Source organism: Oreochromis niloticus, linkage group LG2 (assembly GCF_001858045.2).
Source record: "Oreochromis niloticus isolate F11D_XX linkage group LG2, O_niloticus_UMD_NMBU, whole genome shotgun sequence".
In the NCBI taxonomy this organism is placed as follows: Eukaryota; Metazoa; Chordata; class Actinopteri; order Cichliformes; family Cichlidae; genus Oreochromis; species Oreochromis niloticus.
In genome coordinates, this window is record NC_031966.2 from 4,884,219 (window position 1) to 4,902,497 (window position 18,279).

General features: G+C 39.8%; 1 protein-coding gene and 1 long non-coding RNA gene across 2 annotated transcripts; one reads left to right on the forward strand and one right to left on the reverse strand.

The window, feature by feature from the left end:
- The first annotated feature begins 3,965 nt into the window (after window positions 1–3,965).
- trappc11 (trafficking protein particle complex subunit 11) lies at window positions 3,966–17,050 on the forward strand. Its single transcript, XM_005458883.4, has 30 exons — window positions 3,966–4,329; window positions 4,833–5,061; window positions 5,243–5,412; window positions 5,513–5,583; window positions 5,731–5,845; window positions 5,930–6,029; window positions 7,825–7,898; window positions 8,096–8,192; window positions 8,699–8,832; window positions 9,096–9,237; window positions 9,406–9,499; window positions 9,864–9,943; window positions 10,850–10,928; window positions 11,146–11,200; window positions 11,401–11,546; window positions 11,859–11,920; window positions 12,122–12,254; window positions 12,555–12,685; window positions 13,036–13,161; window positions 13,239–13,432; window positions 13,526–13,674; window positions 13,759–13,880; window positions 13,994–14,113; window positions 14,229–14,294; window positions 14,738–14,894; window positions 14,978–15,089; window positions 15,173–15,264; window positions 15,434–15,567; window positions 15,915–16,082; window positions 16,173–17,050. The coding sequence occupies exons 2-30, from the start codon at window positions 4,858–4,860 to the stop codon at window positions 16,215–16,217; spliced, it is 3,372 nt and encodes a 1,123-aa protein (XP_005458940.1). The 5' UTR covers window positions 3,966–4,329; window positions 4,833–4,857; the 3' UTR covers window positions 16,218–17,050.
- On the reverse strand, window positions 16,616–18,186 carry LOC112847628 (uncharacterized). The gene is made up of 2 exons (XR_003221273.1): window positions 17,154–18,186; window positions 16,616–17,120 (listed from the first exon to the last, which is right to left on the reverse strand). It is a non-coding gene; the product is annotated as an uncharacterized LOC112847628 (long non-coding RNA).
- Between the last annotated feature and the right edge of the window lie 93 nt (window positions 18,187–18,279).

Consider the following 18,279-nt stretch of genomic DNA (forward strand, 5'->3'; position numbering starts at 1 on the left):
GGCCAGTGGCAGATAACAGCAGTATCTCTGGGGATCTGAGGAGCTATATCTTCAATCTTTGTTCATTGTGCAGCTGGATCAGCTCACCATGTCTTCTTGTTTTCTATTGTATGGTATTCTTCTCATTAGTGCTTTATAAAATAGACCTAATATGCTTTGTTTGTTGTCATATACAGTGGTATGAAAAAGTATTTGCCCTCTTCCTGATTTTCTGTTTTTTTCGATGTTCGATCATTTAAATATTAATCATATTTGCTAATTAATTTCTATATTAGACAAAGATAACACAAGTAAACACTAAATTTCTGTAGCCACACCCCGTCCTGATTACTGCCACGCCTGTTATCAATCAGGAAATCACTTACAAAGGACATGCCTTACAAAGTGGAGTAGACCAATAGATCCTGAAAGGCCTGATATCATACCATGATCCAAGATAATTTAGGAACAAATGAGAAACACGGTAATTGAGATCTCCCAGTCTGGACGAGATTATAAAGCCATGTCTAAACCTGTGGGACTCCAGCAAATGATGGTGAGAGCCATTATCCACAAATGTCCAACACTAGTGATGTGCAAATCAAGCAATGAACCAGTATTGAACCACTTCATGAGCTCTATAGGAAATAGACGAATTCATTAAAAGCTTAGTTTCAGTGACATCTAGTGACAAAATAGGAAACAGCAAAACAGTGTCTCAGTAATCGGGTGCTGAGTGTAACGAAGGTTTGTGTGAATGATATAAATAAGATAATAAGATAAGATAACCTTTATTAGTCCCACACGTGGGAAATTTGTTTTGTCACAGCAGGAAGTGGACAGTGCAAAAGTTATGAAGCAAAAATCAGAATAAAATAAAATAAGAATAAATACAGTACACAACTGTACAGAATAGAATAAAATAAAATACTATATACAGTAGAATAAAATAGAATAAAATATACAATGAGATAAAAATAGAATACAAATGCTATATACAACTGAGTAAAAATACAACGATGCCAGAAAAGTATAAATATAAATAATTTGCAAAATATAAATAAATATAAAATATAAATATAAATAATTTGAAAAATATAAATAATTTGCATGGATTGACAGGTCAGTTTATTCTATACATGTATGTAAGAAAGTGTGCTTGGAGAAACGGAGGGTGTGATTATGTGCATGGGATTGGGATTTTTAGATTTTTGTGGGATTTTTAATGACAAAAAATATTTTTTCCACCATTTTTTCTGAGGTGTTACAAAGCTTCCCGTGTTACGTAGCAGTATCGATGATTTCGACCACTTATGTGATTCAAGGGGTCAAGCATCACAAGTGATTTTCTGCACCGAAGCAAGCTTTGAGGCGGTGGTTCAAGGAAAAGGCAACTTCAAGTTAGAAGCTTGTATCGGAGCATTGGTGTCATGAGGCCATCACTAGAGAAAACATGGAACAGTGGTGAACCTTCCCAGGGGTGGCCGACCAAAATTACCCCAAGAGTGCAGTGATGACTCCAAGAGGTCACAAAAGACAGCAGAACAACATCCAAAGAACTGCAGGTCTCACTTAGCTAAGGTCAGTGTTCATGACTCTACCATAAGAAAGAGACTGTGAAAAAATGGCCTACATGGAATTCCAAGACGAAATCCACTGCTGAAAAAAAGGCTCTACTCAGTTTCATCAGGAAACTCTTAATGATCCCCAAGACTATTGGGAAAATACTCTGTCGACTGATGAGACAAAAGCTGAATTTTTTTGGAAGTTGTCCCATTACATCTCACTTAAAAGTAACAGAGCATTTCTGAAAAGGAACATCATACCATCAGTAAAATATGGTAATGTGATGGGCTGGGCTATTTTGCTGCCTCAGGAGCTGAAAGACTGTTGTAAATGGAACGATGAATTCTGCTGTCATCCTGAAGGAGAATGTTCGGCCATGCATTTGTGACCTCAAGCTGAAGCACACTCTGTTTCTGAAGCAGGACAATGATCCAGAACACACCAGCAAGTCTACCTCTGAATGATTTAAGAAAAACTGTATGAAGACTTTGGAGTAGCCTAGTCAAAGTCCCGACCAGAATGCAATTGACACGCTGTGACCTTAAAAATATGGTTCAGACTCAAAAATGCTTCAGTGTGGCTGAATAAAAACAATCATGCATGTAGGTTTGGATTTTTTTCCCTTAATAATAAACATCTTCATTTAAAAACTGTATTTTGTGTGTACTTGTGTTATTTTTGTCTAATATTGTAATTTATTTGATGATTGGAAACATTTGTTTGTGACAGATGTACAAGGAAATCAGGAAAGAGCACCACAATATATCCTTTTTCATTGGTAGATGGATATTTCAGTATTAACACAACTGAAGTTTTAAGTAATGAGATAAATATTTTACAGTTTTTTCCTACTTTAAGTCTGTATGATGTCAGTAAGAGCTGATATCCCAAATATGGTCACATCAGGCACACAGCTCCAGCTGTATTCACAGCAGTACCACACATCTTTTTGTTATGAGAGGTAATCAGTAGAAAGTTCCCTTGAAGAAATGGAGGAAAGGAGTGGCCTTTAAAGGAGGGGAGCCAAAAAATTATTTCAAACAGGATGAATGTATGTGCTGCACCAAGGTGAACTATAAGATCACAGAGGATTATTGTGAAGTGTAAATCCGGCAGATTTTGTAGTGAGGAATAGATGATGGAGATGAGATCATTACAGCTGACCCATTCTGTTTATTTTCAACACTGTCTTTCACATTTACAGAACAATCAGAGGTTGTAGACAGACCATTTAGAAACCAGTTAACATGCTGAGTGTTGAATACTGGCTTTTCCTGTTGTCTTCTATGCCCTATGGTGCAGCCTGCACTCAGCTAGCTTTTTTTGATTTCTTGACAGTACATCAGCGAGGTGTACAACAAAGTGAGATAAATGAATTACCAAAGGATGTTGAGAATAGAGCTAGGTGACCTACCAAGGTCACTTATACTGAACACAGAACCTCCTCTGGAGTTTTATTTTCAACACTCTTTCACATTTACAGAACCCCTGAAAAAATTATTTAAACCTGTTACCTTGACAGATTTCAACACATCATGAGCTATTTCTTTATTCCTGCTGTATCCTTATCTATCCTTATCCTTATCCTCCTTATCTGCATAGAAAACAAAGAAATGCACTGCGCCTAACAATTGACTTCTACATATGTAACCAGCTCCTGCACTTCATTGAAGTTTAAAAATGAAATGCAACATTTCTCATCCCTCCATCATTAACTGCTGAGGCTGTGGTTGACATGGGATCCCTTAGCACTTAGGAGTGATAATGTTTTGTGTGAGGCCTAGATGAGGCATACAAACAACAATAGCAACTCCAATCTGGATAGAGTTAGAGAGTATCAGTATCAGAGTAAGTCTATTTCCAGGTTTAAGGACTGCAATGCAACAATGACATGCTAAATATCATACTTATCATATAACAGTGGGGGTGAGACTTATTTATTATATCAGTCAGCTCAGGTTGAGTGATTTGGAAGCAATGTTAGGGAAGCAAGGCTGAGATGTTTTGGACATGTACAGACCAGAGATAGTGGATATATTGGGCAAAGGTCGGAGCTGCCAAACAGGAGTAAAAGAGGAACGCTGCAGAGAATGTTTATGGATGGGTGCAAGAGATAGAGGAAGATAATCCACTGTGGCAACCATTAAAGGAAGAAGGCATGAAAATAGTATACCGTTGTTATATAAAATATAATTCAAATAATCAAAGTCGTTTATTTTCTTCAGTATATCATGTCTAAAACATTATTTTCTAATATGACATACAGCAGATTTCTTTGCATAGGTTTTGTGAAGAGCCATGATTGGTGTCCTTATATTATTTTTTTCTCATTTGCCTTTCTTGTAAAACAAAACAAAAGAAAAACGTCATCTGACGAAACAAACCACAAAAAACTGGTACTCAGTGGCACTTTAATTTTGAAAAGTCGCACCGGAAGTGATATTGAACTTCTGCTAGACCGCTAATTAGCTGGAGTTTGTTATTCCTTCAGCAATGGCTTCTAGAGTAGCTGTCATTTTCTAGCTTTTCGAGGTTGACCCATCGTGTTCTTGTGGTGACCAGAGGTGGAATTTAGCTAGAAAGAAGTCACGCAGTGTGGAACTAAACCTGGTGTATGTGTACTAGGTACATTTGCAACCTCGCCCATTGGCTAGCTAACGCTAAGCGTTAACCTTATAAGATAACGCTAGTGATCTGCTAACAGTACATAAAGTACAGTTAGCTAACTTAACCAAGCTTGCTGAGCTCAGCCCCTAACAAATTCATTTGAAGTGATGCACTGAGGTATGTTGTCGTTTCGTGATTCTGTATGTGTTTTATTACGGACGCTAAATGCACTGTCACTAGCGTTAGCCGAATCATGTTTCAGTTCCGCTTCTGTCTTAGGGAGTCTGTCTTTGTATTGTATTTTTCTGGCCGTCAGAATGTATACAGTGCTGTCCGCATTTAACCTATTTTTGTATAAATGGGAGACCTGTCTGTTTACTTTCTTCCCTCAAAAGTGTGGAGCTTTGTTTCATATAGTGTAAATACTTGTTATACTCAGCTGCTTAAATGAACTCTGCCGGGTCAGACGTCCCTGCGTTCATCTTAAGTGGTTCCTCTTGAATTTCGTTGTGATTTCCCAAAATATATTTTAAATACGTTGATTCTTTTCCCATCACCAAACTGTTGAAATACGGCAGATTATTGATTGGAAATAATTAACCATTATTGATTCAACTGCAGGCTTGATGTATGGGGGTATCTTGATGCTGCTGCAGTGATATTGCCCTTTTTTGTTGTAGGTGTATCTATTGTTGAACCATCAGGATGGCAGGGTCCCAGTGGGAGCTTCCTCCGGAGCTATGTTGCCGGCCCATGGCATTTGTGGCTTTGACTGGCCTGGATGTGGTATACAATGCTGTGCACCGGGCCATTTGGGATGCCTTCTGTGCCAATCGTCGTGCTGACAGAGTCCCCATCTCTTTCAAAGTGCTACCAGGAGACCACGAGTACCCAAAATGTCGCACTAAGGTGAGCTGCAGCTTGAGAAATCTTTGACAAGTTGAAATTTACACTATATTATATCCTAATAAAACTCAAACTATTACTGGAAATGTCATTTTCACACTTGGAAATAACAGCATCACTCCTAAAATGTAGGAAAACACTAACCGCTATCAACAATATTGTTTTCTGCTCTCTGTGTGCCTAGCGAACATCATATGAGTGGTACATCCCTAAAGGCATCCTGAAAACAGGCTGGATGAACAAACACTTAAACCTGGTACCTGCTCTCGTAGTTCTGTTCTATGAATTGGACTGGGATGACCCACAGTGGAAAGAGAAACAGTCTGAATGTGCAACTAAAGTGGAAATTGTCAGGTGGGTGAAATGAAATTTGTGAAATGCCTTTGGCGTTTGTTTTTTTTCTCGGAAATGTGTAGTGAGTTTTTTCTGTTGTGTCGCATTTGTCTACCTTTAGGACCAGTCTTCAGGGTAGAAACACCAAAGTGGCTGTGGTTTTAATCCAGAAGAAAACTCCTCTGCCTCCAGGTAGAGCCTTCTTCAAAATCATAGTTAGGAATTATAACAATAAGTGCTCATGGCAACTTCTTTCATTTCACAGTCATGCAAAAAAAAAAAAAAAAAAAAATCTGCAGACCATACAGAGGCCCATCATCTGTTGTCTTTGTTTCACAGGAGAGGACCTGGTAGCATCAGAGAGAGCACAAGCTCTCTGTCATTCCTGTGATCTGTCTGGCAAGAGCCTCTTTGTTCTCCCTCATACTGACCACTTAGTGGGCTACATTATAAGGTACCTACAACTGACTGAGCCAGTGACCTGATTTAAAGTGAAAACTGTTTTTTCACTGAGTATCTTTTTGGTGTGATTCTAAAGGTTGGAGAACGCGTTCTACGAACATGCTCAGACCTACTATTACACTGAGATTCGGCGTGTCAAATCTCACAAAGAGTTCCTCAACAAGACAACCCACCAGGTATGAATATGTGCTCCATGTTCCTCCATGAACAGTGAATGGATTGAGTTTGTTTATTACACAGCAGTTGTAGGTGCTACGCAAACAATGTGAATCTATCAAAATGCTCAGTGCACAGCAGAAATTGTACATATAATGTGTGTGTGTGTGTGTGTGTGTATATACGTGTATACACGTGTACCTCCTCTGGAGGAGATTGCTTTATAACTACCTTGAAGCCCAACACTTTCACCTGACTACATATTTTTAGTTTGAATCAGATTATCTGATGAAACATTACGTTTTGTACATGCAGCCTGTCCTGTTGAGTTCTGTGCTAGAAGTACCACTGAAGCAGGCCATGCAGTGATGTTACAACAGGGCAGTCTTGTTTCATATTGTCACACGCATACGTTTAGTTGGTGATGCAGAAAAAGTATGAAAATGTCTTATGCTTGGGCCCAGTTTAGTATAAGTTGTCTTACACTTTTGGAATAACAGTGAAAAGGGCACAGGTTAGAAAATTCATTCATGATTTGGCCAGTTACTGAAGTTATTTCGACCCCCACGAATATTATGTGACGGTATCAGACTGAATCCACTTCTTGAGTATCGTGTGTTCAGTTTACTCTTACCAGCATTGCTCTGTTATTTCATTTGTAGCAGCACTATTGCCTTTTTTTGTTTTTACTGACTGAAGTAGGCAGCACTCGTTTAATCCATATTAACTAATGATTAAAGAAGCGCTTTATTGATTCATTAAACACTCCTTTGTGTGAGCATGCAAAGCCTGAAGCAGAAAGCCTGAGTTCACAAAGAAAGTTGATATCTGGCCGGGGTTTAAGATTTTGTTGAGCCAGTTAACACAAAGAAAGCTGTTTTGAGTTTGATTCCTAGCACATTCCTGGTATCTCGATTGTAGGAGAACTACTACTATCATGTGACAAAACTTTCCTGGCTCAAAAGATGATCAAAATAAGACCCCAAACTTTGTCCAGCTAATAGTTCTCAGAGTGGTGCACCTTAACTAGTAATACTTGGGCTCAGAGTAAAGTTTGACTGCTGTGACATTTCAAAATGCAGAGATGCATGTCTTATTATCAGGGGTGCACATAAGTGGTCCACAGGTGCGCATTCGCTGTCAAAATAAAAGACGCGCACCAGATAAGAAGTTGCAACGCACGTTTGCGTACATAAGATTTTCTAGAGGAGGACAGACATTTATTTAGAACTCTTAAAGATGTTGAAGAAGCTCCTTTAAGCAATTACTTTGCTGTTCCTCCACCTCCAAAGAAATGTCAGAAGGAGTCCGAACCACAAAACAAGCGCGTATTCTAGGAAAAGTGGTTGCAGGAGGTGAGCTGGCTTCAAACAAGTGATGAACGCACAGAGATGTGGTGCAGAATATGCCGTGAAAATCCCACTCTAGCAGACAAAAACAGTGCCTTTTATATGGACGCAAACGCGCGTTGCAACTTCTTATCTGGTGCGCGTCTTTTATTTTGACGGCGAATGCGCACTTGCAGACCACTTATATGCACCCCTGCTTATTATCCTATTATCTTAAACTATTTTGTGTCACTTTGACTGGGTGATCCATTGAAGCGATTTTGAGACAGAGGTGTCACACATGGGGTAACGGGCCTCTAACAAATTATTGTAGAATGACAAATAATCTGCTGAACTGAAACTTATTCTAAACCCAATCTAAGGTCATTTCAATATTTTTTTTCAAATTAATCCAGTAATAGAACAGGTTAGAAAGCTGCTAAGAGATGGAAGGCAAACAAATAATCTCCCTTCTCTTTGTTCCCAGCTGCTGTTTGTCAGGCATCAGTTTAAAATCGCTTTCTTCAGTGAACTGAAGCAGGACACCCAAAATGCTCTCAAGTAAGTGTGTGTCCTGAGATTCACAATAGGTGCTAAATATGGTAACAAAGCAAGACTTTTCGGAAAATCACTAAAAAGTCTTTTTCTTTTTTTTTCTTTTCTTTTTTTTTTTTAGTATTTTTGAAAAATAGAACAGCGCTGTAGTAAACGTCCTAAATAATAGCTGATCAGTTTATCTTGTGTGTTTGTGTCTGTAGGTATTACAGAACTGCCTACAGTCTTGTGCATGAGCTCCGAGCACATGAGACCAACATGTTGGAGATCAAAACTATGGCTGGATTCATCAACTACAAGGTACAGTCGTGCTTGTCCTTTGTGTAACTGTTCTTCAGATAAACAGCAATGGATCTGACTTTTTGCCATATTCATGTCTTTAAATTACTCAACATTAGTAGGGACGTCTGTACACATGTGTGTATTTACCTAGTCGTTTGTAACAAACAACTTGAGCATCTTAATCAGTGGTGTCTTCTGTGAGTGAACTGCAAATACACCCTCTTGGCTGCGTGAATTGGTTCTCCACGTGGTGACGTGTCTGGCCCTCCAGCGTGCAGTTAATGTCAGCTACTGCTATGGTTGCAGTTCAAGTTAGCGGAGTTGGTGTAAATCCAAAAAGGATATCAGAGCTTGCCACAAAAACAACCTGTGTGCCAAGTAATAGGACAGGGGCCAGATGTTAAGCATAAAAAGCCAACAACAAGGAGTCCTGGTAGACACACTCCCAACTATACTATAAACTAAACTGTACTTTTTGTGACACTTCTCCCTTTATGGTTCTCTCTTGTTCTCGGTGTCTGTAGATCTGCCGCCTGTGTTTCCAGCATAACACTCCTCTAGATGCTATAGCCCAATTCCGAAAGCACATCGACCTGTGTAAGAAGAAGATCGGCAGCGCTGAACTGGCCTTTGAGCACTCTGCATGGATGTCTAAACAGTGAGATATGCTCATTGGATATGGACACACAGAAATTACACATGTGGCCGATAGTCATGAATACATGTCCATCACCCTCTGTATGGAACAAGATGAAGTCTTTAAACCTTATGAATAAAAATATGTTAACTCACAATGGTGAACACAGAAAGGCCCCACACTTGAGTGCACATGAACAGTAAATTATACGAAGGACTCATATTTATTTATAATGCATATCCATACATCTGCAGATCTTGACTGTTTGACTTTGCTCCCTTCAGGTTCCAGTCATTTGGGGAACTGTTTGATGAAGCTATAAAGTTGGGACTGACTGCAATCCAGACCCAGAACCCTGGATTTTACTACCAGCAGGCTGCCTGCTACAGTCAAGACAGGAAGCAGCTGGCACTGCAGCTCTGTCAGGTGATGGTGGTACAGCTACTGTAACTATGCCTCAGTGTACCAGCAACACCAAAGATAGCATGAACTCGCCGATTTAAAATGCAGCTGAATCGTAACTTCTGTTAGGAAGTTTCTAATTATATTACATATAAAACACAGCTTAATAGTTTTATTGGTTGGTTGTTCCAGGCTGGTGCAAGTTACCCCTCCCCCGACCCTCTGGACACTCAAGGGGCAGGACTGGATTTTTATGGCCAGAGACCTTGGAGGCAGGGACAACAGAGTATGTTGGCAGATACAGACATGGAATACACAACACTGCTGGCTTCAAGCACTGTGTTAATGGTCATTACTGCTTCATTGACAGATTCGCACAACAGTGCTTGTGCAACATTATGTACTCTAGTTGAGACTTGACAGTACATGATTATGCTGTTTTAAGCTGAATGATCTTGTCTAAACAATTTTATTGAAATATTTTATTTTGGACACATGTAACACATCCAACGTGCCTTTAGAAAGCTTATGAGAGAATCCTTCTGCTGTCTGATGCTGCGTGTACCACTACTTCTAATTTAAACCTTCCAAAAAGAAACCTAATACAGAGAGTTTGTTCAGTAATTATGTCTGTAATCCTTCACTTCCAGGTATTGATCCTCCAGATGCTGAAAAAGAGAAGACGGGGATTCTAGCCCTGCAGATTAAAGAGAGAGATGTACCACATTCTGTAAGAGCAAACAGCAATATTTTACTGTTTTAGTCCTGCTTATTTTAAAAATTCATTGTTATTAATGACACACACCCTCAGCCTTACAGATGAAGTTAAACTAGCCTATTTTTAACATGCAAGTTAGTTTCATAGATGAAGCAGTTTGGCGAGCTAGCCAACCAGCTGTAAGTTAACCACACTGTATGGAGCCAGTGATGGTAGCTGATAAAACCATTTGGAAATGACCAGCTTGGTTTGTGAAGTAGCTTAAAATTTAGAGTTTTTTGTTCTGGGAGCTAATCATTTGTTAATGTTAGTGATAAGATGACATCAAGATTAGCTGATGTTGCTCAGCGTTAAAAGGGAGACGCTGACATCCTTTCATCTTGCATCCTTCACATGCCCACAGAAGTCAGTGTGCAGCCTTTTAAAAGGCCCAGACATGAATGGAAAAAGTGCTTAATCCCTGAGAAAATGTTGCCTAAAGGTACAGTTGGTCATCTAAAAATCACTGGAAGCGCACTTTGGATTCGATTATTAAGTTTTTCAAAACGCCAGTGATTCATCTGTGGTCAGTACTTTCTACAACAGTAGCTTTTCTTTGGTAGTATTAAAGATCCTCAAAGGCATAGAATTCTCAAATAGAGCAAGAAAAATGTAGGAATTGTGTGTTTTTGTGTTCCAGGAATCTAAATGTGTTGGCACATCATATGCTGAGTTCCTGTTTGTACTGAGAAAATGATAGGCTGCTCTGCATATGATGCAGTATCCCAGCTAGAGCAGAAAATGCTTTACACAGAGACATGAACATTCAGCTTTGAAGTTTTGATTCTTTGTTGTGTCATTGTCATAATTGTGTTTACATCTTCTAGTTCCTGTCAGGTTGAATTAAACACGATGCCTCTGGTGTCTCTGCCCCTGCAGGAGCTGATAATAGCACTTCTCAGCAATGCCGTCGCCCAGTTTAAGAAGTACAAGTGTCCTCGAATGAAGAGCCACCTCAGTGCGTATGATTAGCATTTTATAGTCACTGGGTTACCTTCTTACAGGTGGACATGTTCTAATCCTTAGTTATCCCTGTAGTATGTAAAGAACGTCGACACTGTGGTGATTTTTTTAATATGACCACGTTGCAGTTCGCAGCCACGTTGTGTTCCAGGTTTTTTATTTGCGCTCTGTTGTGTTGTTTCACCTTGTCTCACTGTGTGTATCGTTTGTAGTGGTGCAGATGGGAGAGGAATACTACCATGCAAAAGACTACACCAAGGCGCTGAAGTAAGTGAGACACTGCTTTTCCAAATTACATCCCACTTTTATTTTGATACAGAAGCTGAGAGCAGGACACATCCCACCCAGAATCTTACAAATTATTCACATTTGAGAGGAATGAGAACAGAACTTTTTACCTCTCAATCTTAGAAGCAGGGTGTGCGAAGAATCGCGTTTATTCATCTGTGTGTGTGTTTTCTTATCAGGCTGTTGGACTATGTGATGTGTGACTATCGCACAGAGCGATGGTGGGGTCTCCTGACAGCCATACTGACCACAGCTCTGCGCTGTGCTTATCTGATGGCTAGTATTAAGGACTACGTTATCTACTGTATGGAGCTGCTGGGCAGAGGTGAGAATGGATTTTACACGTGAGAAACAGAGGGAACTGAAAACTCTACGACAAAACATCAGGAACAGTTAAAGAACAAAAGATGCCAAATAAACCTTTAAAACATAATCATTTAATCTGTGGAGTAGTATTAAAAACTGCTGCTGACACTTTCTCTTCTTTTGTTTAACAGCTCAGAACAATCTTATTACTTGCATGTGGTAAATCTGAGAAAGTTGTTGCAACTGTCCCAGGATGTTTAAAATATTAAACATGACGTTTGAGTGGAAAACTGAATAATATCAGAAGACTCACGCTGATCTTGTCTTTTAGCTTCCACCTTAAAGGAGGAGCAAAAGTCAAGGATTGAGAAGAATCTCATCAAAGTCCTCACGGTGAGCTGAAGGATTCCACAAATCTAATCATCATGTTGTGGATTTCAAACATTAATATAACTGTAGTGTGTTTCATAGGAATTAAATGCTTAGAAGCTGCAGTTGTGCAGCAGCTGCTGTGTTGTAAAGCTCAGAGTAGCTAAGCAGAGGTCAAATCAAACGTGATGCATCCACATATTTTAATTGTCCTTTTGTTTCCAGAACGAGGTCCCAGATGCTGAGCCCGAGTGTGATCCGTCTTCTGTCAGTGCTGCCAGGTCTTTGTGGAATGACCGCATGGCTTTGGCTGGATCAAATGAACTAACTATAGAAGTGCAAGACTACATCCCATTCAGTTAGTAAACACATGATTCGCTCAAAAAGGGGTTTCAGTTCTCCTCTTTTAACGTGTACATGCCAAGAAGAAAAAGTGCATGCTGACTAATGATACTGGGTTTAGAAAGAGTTTAGTATAAAGTGAGCCTCTGGATGTATTCTTTTCCAGTTTTATTAAAAGTTGGATCATTAAAATGAGATCCTGCTAAAGTAATAAGTTAATGCAGCATTCAGTTTGGGATACATGCCCAGTAAAAATACAGTTTCTATATCTCGATATAAATGGGTTATAATAGCTGTCCTTTTTTTCTTACTCCAGTCCAGTGTAAAGCCAAATTCCAGTCTCCCAGTTTCCATGTGGACCAGCCTGTCCAACTGCAGGTCTTCCTCCGAGCTGACTGCCCTCATCCTGTGTCTTTCGGCAAGCTAGCTGTCAGCCTCAGTAACCAGGTACGTGCTACAAAAAAGGCTGTTTGTATCTCCACCTCCATGTATGATACCAGCTTGGAGCGCTTTGTCTGTACAAAGTCCCACAAAAGTCTTGTGTTTATTTCATGTATCTACTTGAGTCTGTAATTATCACCATCTTTGTTGGACAGCTAGTTAAAAACCTCTGCAGTAATACAACCCAGACTCGTTCATGTTCACCTCGTTTTAGTGCAAACAGCTGTGACTGAAAGTAACATTAACCTTCCTTTCACTGTTTTTCATGGTTATGCTGCAGTAGCTTAGCTGTCTATCACTCAGCCGTAAAACACCGATGGGGTATTGTATGTGACAAAGGTGTTTTTGTTTATTAGGAGTACAACCAGTGGTGTGTGGCAGAGTGGTCGGGCCAGGAGGCCATGAGTCTGTTACCAGGAAAAACCACATGCTACAATTTCAGCTTTGTGGCAAAAACTGAAGATGTTGGTAAGAAGATAGAGGTAAGGAGACTTTTTTGTTTGTGATTGTGAGACAGAGACAGGGATTGAAACGGTGATTAATACGTGTGTTATTATAGATGACGGGTATCGAGGTGATGTTGGGTGGCGACAGTGGCCGCTGTGTGTTTGTGAGCTGGAGAGGAGCAGGTGGAGACGCTGCGTCTGCACATGAAGCCTTGCAGGCCAGCAGGTGTTCACGGCGTTGGGGCCGTAACATCGAAGCGCGTCAGGAGCTGGACTGGGACAGCCTGACCATGCAGCACAGCACCATGTGAGTCAGAAAAAGTCATTACCAGCCCGTCAGTTTGAACAGTGTCAGTTTACACGCTGGGATCAAATCAGCAGAAATGGTTCTTGTGTTTAGGATCATCTCCAGAGTCCCAAAGATCTCTGTTCAGCTGAGCCACCAGCCTCCTGCACTCACCAATGAAATGTACTGCATCAAGCTCACTGTCCAATCACAGGAGGAGGCCATGGCTAAAGATGTTAAATTAACTGCTGGCCTCAAACCAGGTACATCAGTACTCTAATCATTTTCAATAACATACAGCAGCAAACAAATGCTAATTTAGCATTTATCTTGGTTTGCATGTTCAGGTCAGGATGCCAATCTAGGCCAAACCACTCACGTGACACTCGACGGGTCAAAGGTTTGTGATGACAGCGCACCTTCCTTGCTCCCCGATGTGCCTCTCGGAGAGCTGAAACCGGGCGAAAAGGTGACTCTCACAAAGAAATGTCAATTCAGCATATCGCGCAAAACAGCAGCATTGTCAGGTTCTTCACAGCAAAAGAAGAAATTTGAGTTTGTGAGCTGTGTGTTTGCCTCTAGTTGGAGAAATGCGTGTATGTCAAGTGTGTATCAACCGGACCCAGGGTCTTCTTGTTCCACGTGGCCTACAGCATCGACACCACAGTAGAAGGACGACAGATTATGTGCAAGTGTCATAAGGTAGAAAGCTTGTCTGACCTGCACAGTACAGCTAACAGTCGGCTCAGTGATAAACAGATGTCAACGTTTGTTTTACTTTTCTGGTTTACACCTCTTTTTTTCTCCTCTTCTCCAGGATGAGACGGTAACCATAGAGACACTTGTTCCATTTGAGGTTTCGGTCAAGTTTGTCTCCACCAAGGTGTGTAGTTAGGTTTACCCGCTTTCATTTTAGCTTGGATTTTACTAATAGTCAGGGAGGTGTGAAGGGATCTTAATAAGCTTAATATCATAAAATACAAAAGCAGGAAATGAGAAACATCCTGATTTATCTGATTACATTTACATTAGAGTAAGCTACCATACACCTACCTAAACAACCTGTTTGTTGACAGCTTCTTCTAGAATTAGAATCAAGTTATGTAGAGAAAAAATCTACTGAAACAGACGAACACTCCAAGTACAAAGTAAAGGACAAAAGAAATAAGTAAGAAAAAGGTTAAAGTAAAGAGAAAAGCAGGAGCTTTGGTATGTTGCATTCAATTAAATAAATTTCATTCCATTAAAGTAAGATAATGAGTCTTTTTTTATAGTAAGTCTAATAGAAATGATTATTATCGTCTCTGCTTCTGTGTGCTGCTGCAGTTTGAGCCATTGGACCGGGTATCAGTGGACATTCCCTTTCTCCTAATGACTGACATCCTGTCGTCATCTCCGTGGCCTCTTCTGCTGACTTCCTCTTCTCTGCAGCTTCTTACTGTGACCAGCAACACACCACAGCTTCAGTCGCAGTTACAGGAAGGTATCCGAGTACTTAACATAGTTACCTAAAATTTCCTGTTTAGATTTATTGCTGAAAAGTAAAAAGTGTATGTTTATGTTCAGTGGTTCTACAAACAGGGGAGTGTGCCAGTGAGTGTTTCTGTCTCCGATGTCCGCCACAGACCAACATCAATAACACGGTGGCTACAGGACAGTACCTGCTATCGTGGAGGAGGTACGTACACGTTAATGGAGGCTTTGACATGCTGCTGCTGGGTTTTCAGAGGGCTTGAACAGACTTCTAAAACTGTTTTACAGAAACTCCTCCAGTCCAGACAGTCCTCTCATCCAGACTATAGTCAGTCTGCCTCATGTGGTCCTGGAGATGGTGCCTCTGTACATCCACGCTGGTCAGTACGCAAGCATCGCATGCACACAGTGTTCCTGATTTTACAGATAATATTCCAATACACTAAGTAGAATTCAAAAAATGTTCTCATTATTTGCATTTGCAGTTGTGAAAGATGTTAACCTCTGGCTGTTGGTGGTGTTACATTGTTGTGTTTTGATGTTTTTCAGATTTGCCGTCATTCGGGCGAGTCAGGGAGTCTCTTCCTGTGCGTTACCACATAGAAAACAGAACGGCTCTGGTGCAGGAGGTGGAGATGGCCGTGGAACCGTCCGATGCCTTCATGTTTTCTGGTCTCAAACAGGTACAGCTGCGCCACCTGTAGGAATGGTGTTATAAGGGCTGATGGGTCATATTGATTGGACAGTTTTGGTGATGTCATCGTGCTTCATCAATACATTGAAAATCTGAGCAGCAGCACTGAAACTTGCATGTGTGTGTGTTCTATCTATCTGTAAATATAAAACTACATTTATTTTAGCTTTACAAAGAGTCACTGTGTGGCCTCTGGCTTGATTGTACCAGACGGTCCAGAGTCACTTTCACTTCAAACATTACCTCATTCAAGGTTCATCTTGACTGCCTTGACCTAGCCTTGATTTTTGGCTGCACATGTATCCAAATGACAAATCCATTTGTGTGTGTGTGTAGGTGCGTCTCCGTATCCTCCCCAGTTCAGAGCAGGAGATGCTCTATAACTACTATCCACTGATGGCTGGTTACCAAACACTACCACAGCTCAACATCAGTCTGCCACGTTGCCCCACCTTCAGCACTCAAGCTCTGAAACGCTTCCTCCCCCAGCGTATCTTCGTCAAGGTAACACACATAGAAACCCATAAACACTAAGGTCAAAGTGGAGATGTTTTCCTTGTTGGGCTAAAGCATCGTTTCTGTCTTTCTCCACAGCCTCAGGGTCGACAGTTGGATGACGCCTCCATTGCTGCAGCTTGAGGAGAAAATGAAAGTGTTTCTTGTAAATAAAAAGAAAAAGCAGCATTGTGTACTGCAGGTAGTTCTAGATGTATGATACCACAGAGATTACACAGAGATTGACATTATTGACACTATTTGCTTAGATCACCTGTTGACCAAACACCAGCAAGCATCGAGCACCGATGATCATTTAACAGCTAAGATCATGTGTGAGTCTGATGTGAGCTTCATGGACATTTGAGGAAAGTTTAATATATGAATAGGATGTGATGATGATTTGATTAAACTGAAGTGGTCTAAACCTGCTGTGTCTACAACCCTGAAAGTGTGAGACAATTGTGCATACTTTAAAATGGCTACATTATATCGATAAAGTTGAGGGTCATCATTATGTTCAGAAGTGGGAAAAGGGTTAGTTGGTACTGAAAGACAATATAGGAAAGATAGACATCTGTCGCTACTGCCCATTTTCTTTTGGTTCATGCATTTTAAGCAATAGTAAAGTGATCAGGTAATGCTAACAATATGACCCGAGTCTGAGACGCACACATACCACCTAATTTTTGCTTCTTAGTTCTTAGACAGACTGTAATTTAGAACATATTTATAATTCAATTAAAATGTTTTAAATACTTTTAATTGGCCAATAAAGGAAATCAGTTTTTTCCACATTATCAAACAAGTTTATTAATTCACTGAAGCTTGTTGGCTGGTTCAAAAATGGCAGGTTGTTAACTCAGCAAAGATGAGTTGTACTGTCAGCACTCAGATTATAACCACACCAAAGTAAAGTGACTCCATACTGTAGTGGTTTACACATTTGCATCATCTGAGGTCTGTACTACAAAGCAGGTTTACTCTGGGGCTAACCCTGCGCTGCAAAGCTAGTTTACTGCGTACTGCTGTACATCGCCATGGTAACTTGTGATGGGAACATAACGTGCTTTGGAGCACGTTATGTTCCACATTAAATGTCAACAGGTATAAAATCACCATCTGCTGATAAACCAAGTTTCCAGAAAATATCCGTACGATTCTTTGAAGATCTCTGTGTGCGAATAGTAGCAGGAGCTCAAGTATATTAAGTGTCTGAAGCCTTTGTGTTTCCCAAATGAGCATCAGTAATAAATACAGATTCTTAGATGCAATTTTATTCCTTGCTTTTTATTCGTTTTAATTATTTTTTTTACCTTTTGGCACAAAATTTTGCATCATCAGCGTGATTTTTTTTTTTTTTTTTTAACCTTAAAAAGTGATATAAATTGCATGACACATTTTTAATGACTACATTGCAAAATATGGCTTATGTAGCAAACGTAATACAAATTAAAACTCGTATATGCAGATTAAAATTTGATGTATTTATATATTGTCTAAAGGTTCAGCAAACACTCCATTATCAAAAAAGATAAAGGTTTCTGGCAGTTATTTCATGGTTCAGGTTTTAAAGGTTTAAGAACAATTAAGTATTATAAGAATTAATATATAAATTGGATCAAGCGCAGGTAGACTCGGCCCATATTTGATTTGTTTTTGTTTTGCTTCTTTAGCTGATCTCAGACCAGTACACACTCAGGGCTGCGGCCAAAAAACAAAACAAAACAAAACAAAAAACTAAAGCTGTCTTATGCAAATTTGGATATTATTTAATGGAACAACAGATTATAATCAGACTCTCCTATGTTTTAACAATAAAGTTCTGATCATGATAAGTCTGTTAACATTCCCAACCGGCATTTCTGTCGGCTTTTCTTTTAAGTCCTCCCTGAATTCTGAACAACAGTTTTCTGTCTTCAATTACCATATCAGGCTTCAATCACTTCTTCTTCTTGATTTCCAAAGCCATCCCACAGACTACCATCTGATGCTGCCTAGGTACATTCACCCCCCACACCACTTTACAATCTCATTCTCAGTCTAAAAAAAATTGAATTTATCAATGGATTAATACATTTAGAAATATTTATTTATAACTACTGTTTTTACTGTCGAATAATTTATCACAACATTAATTCCTTTAATAATAAAAAATCATGAGCAAATGTATGTACTAATGAATATTTAATTGCACAATTAATTA

Excerpts from the sequence above, each read along its gene's own strand:
- trappc11 (XM_005458883.4), top strand. The coding sequence starts at position 4,858 with ATGGCAGGGTCCCAGTGGGAGCTTCCTCCGGAGCTATGTTGCCGGCCC. Across the intron at positions 11,547-11,858 it reads TATGGAGCTGCTGGGCAGAG|CTTCCACCTTAAAGGAGGAG; the intron begins GTGAGAATGGAT and ends CTTGTCTTTTAG. Across the intron at positions 12,255-12,554 it reads GCAAGACTACATCCCATTCA|TCCAGTGTAAAGCCAAATTC; the intron begins GTTAGTAAACAC and ends TTCTTACTCCAG.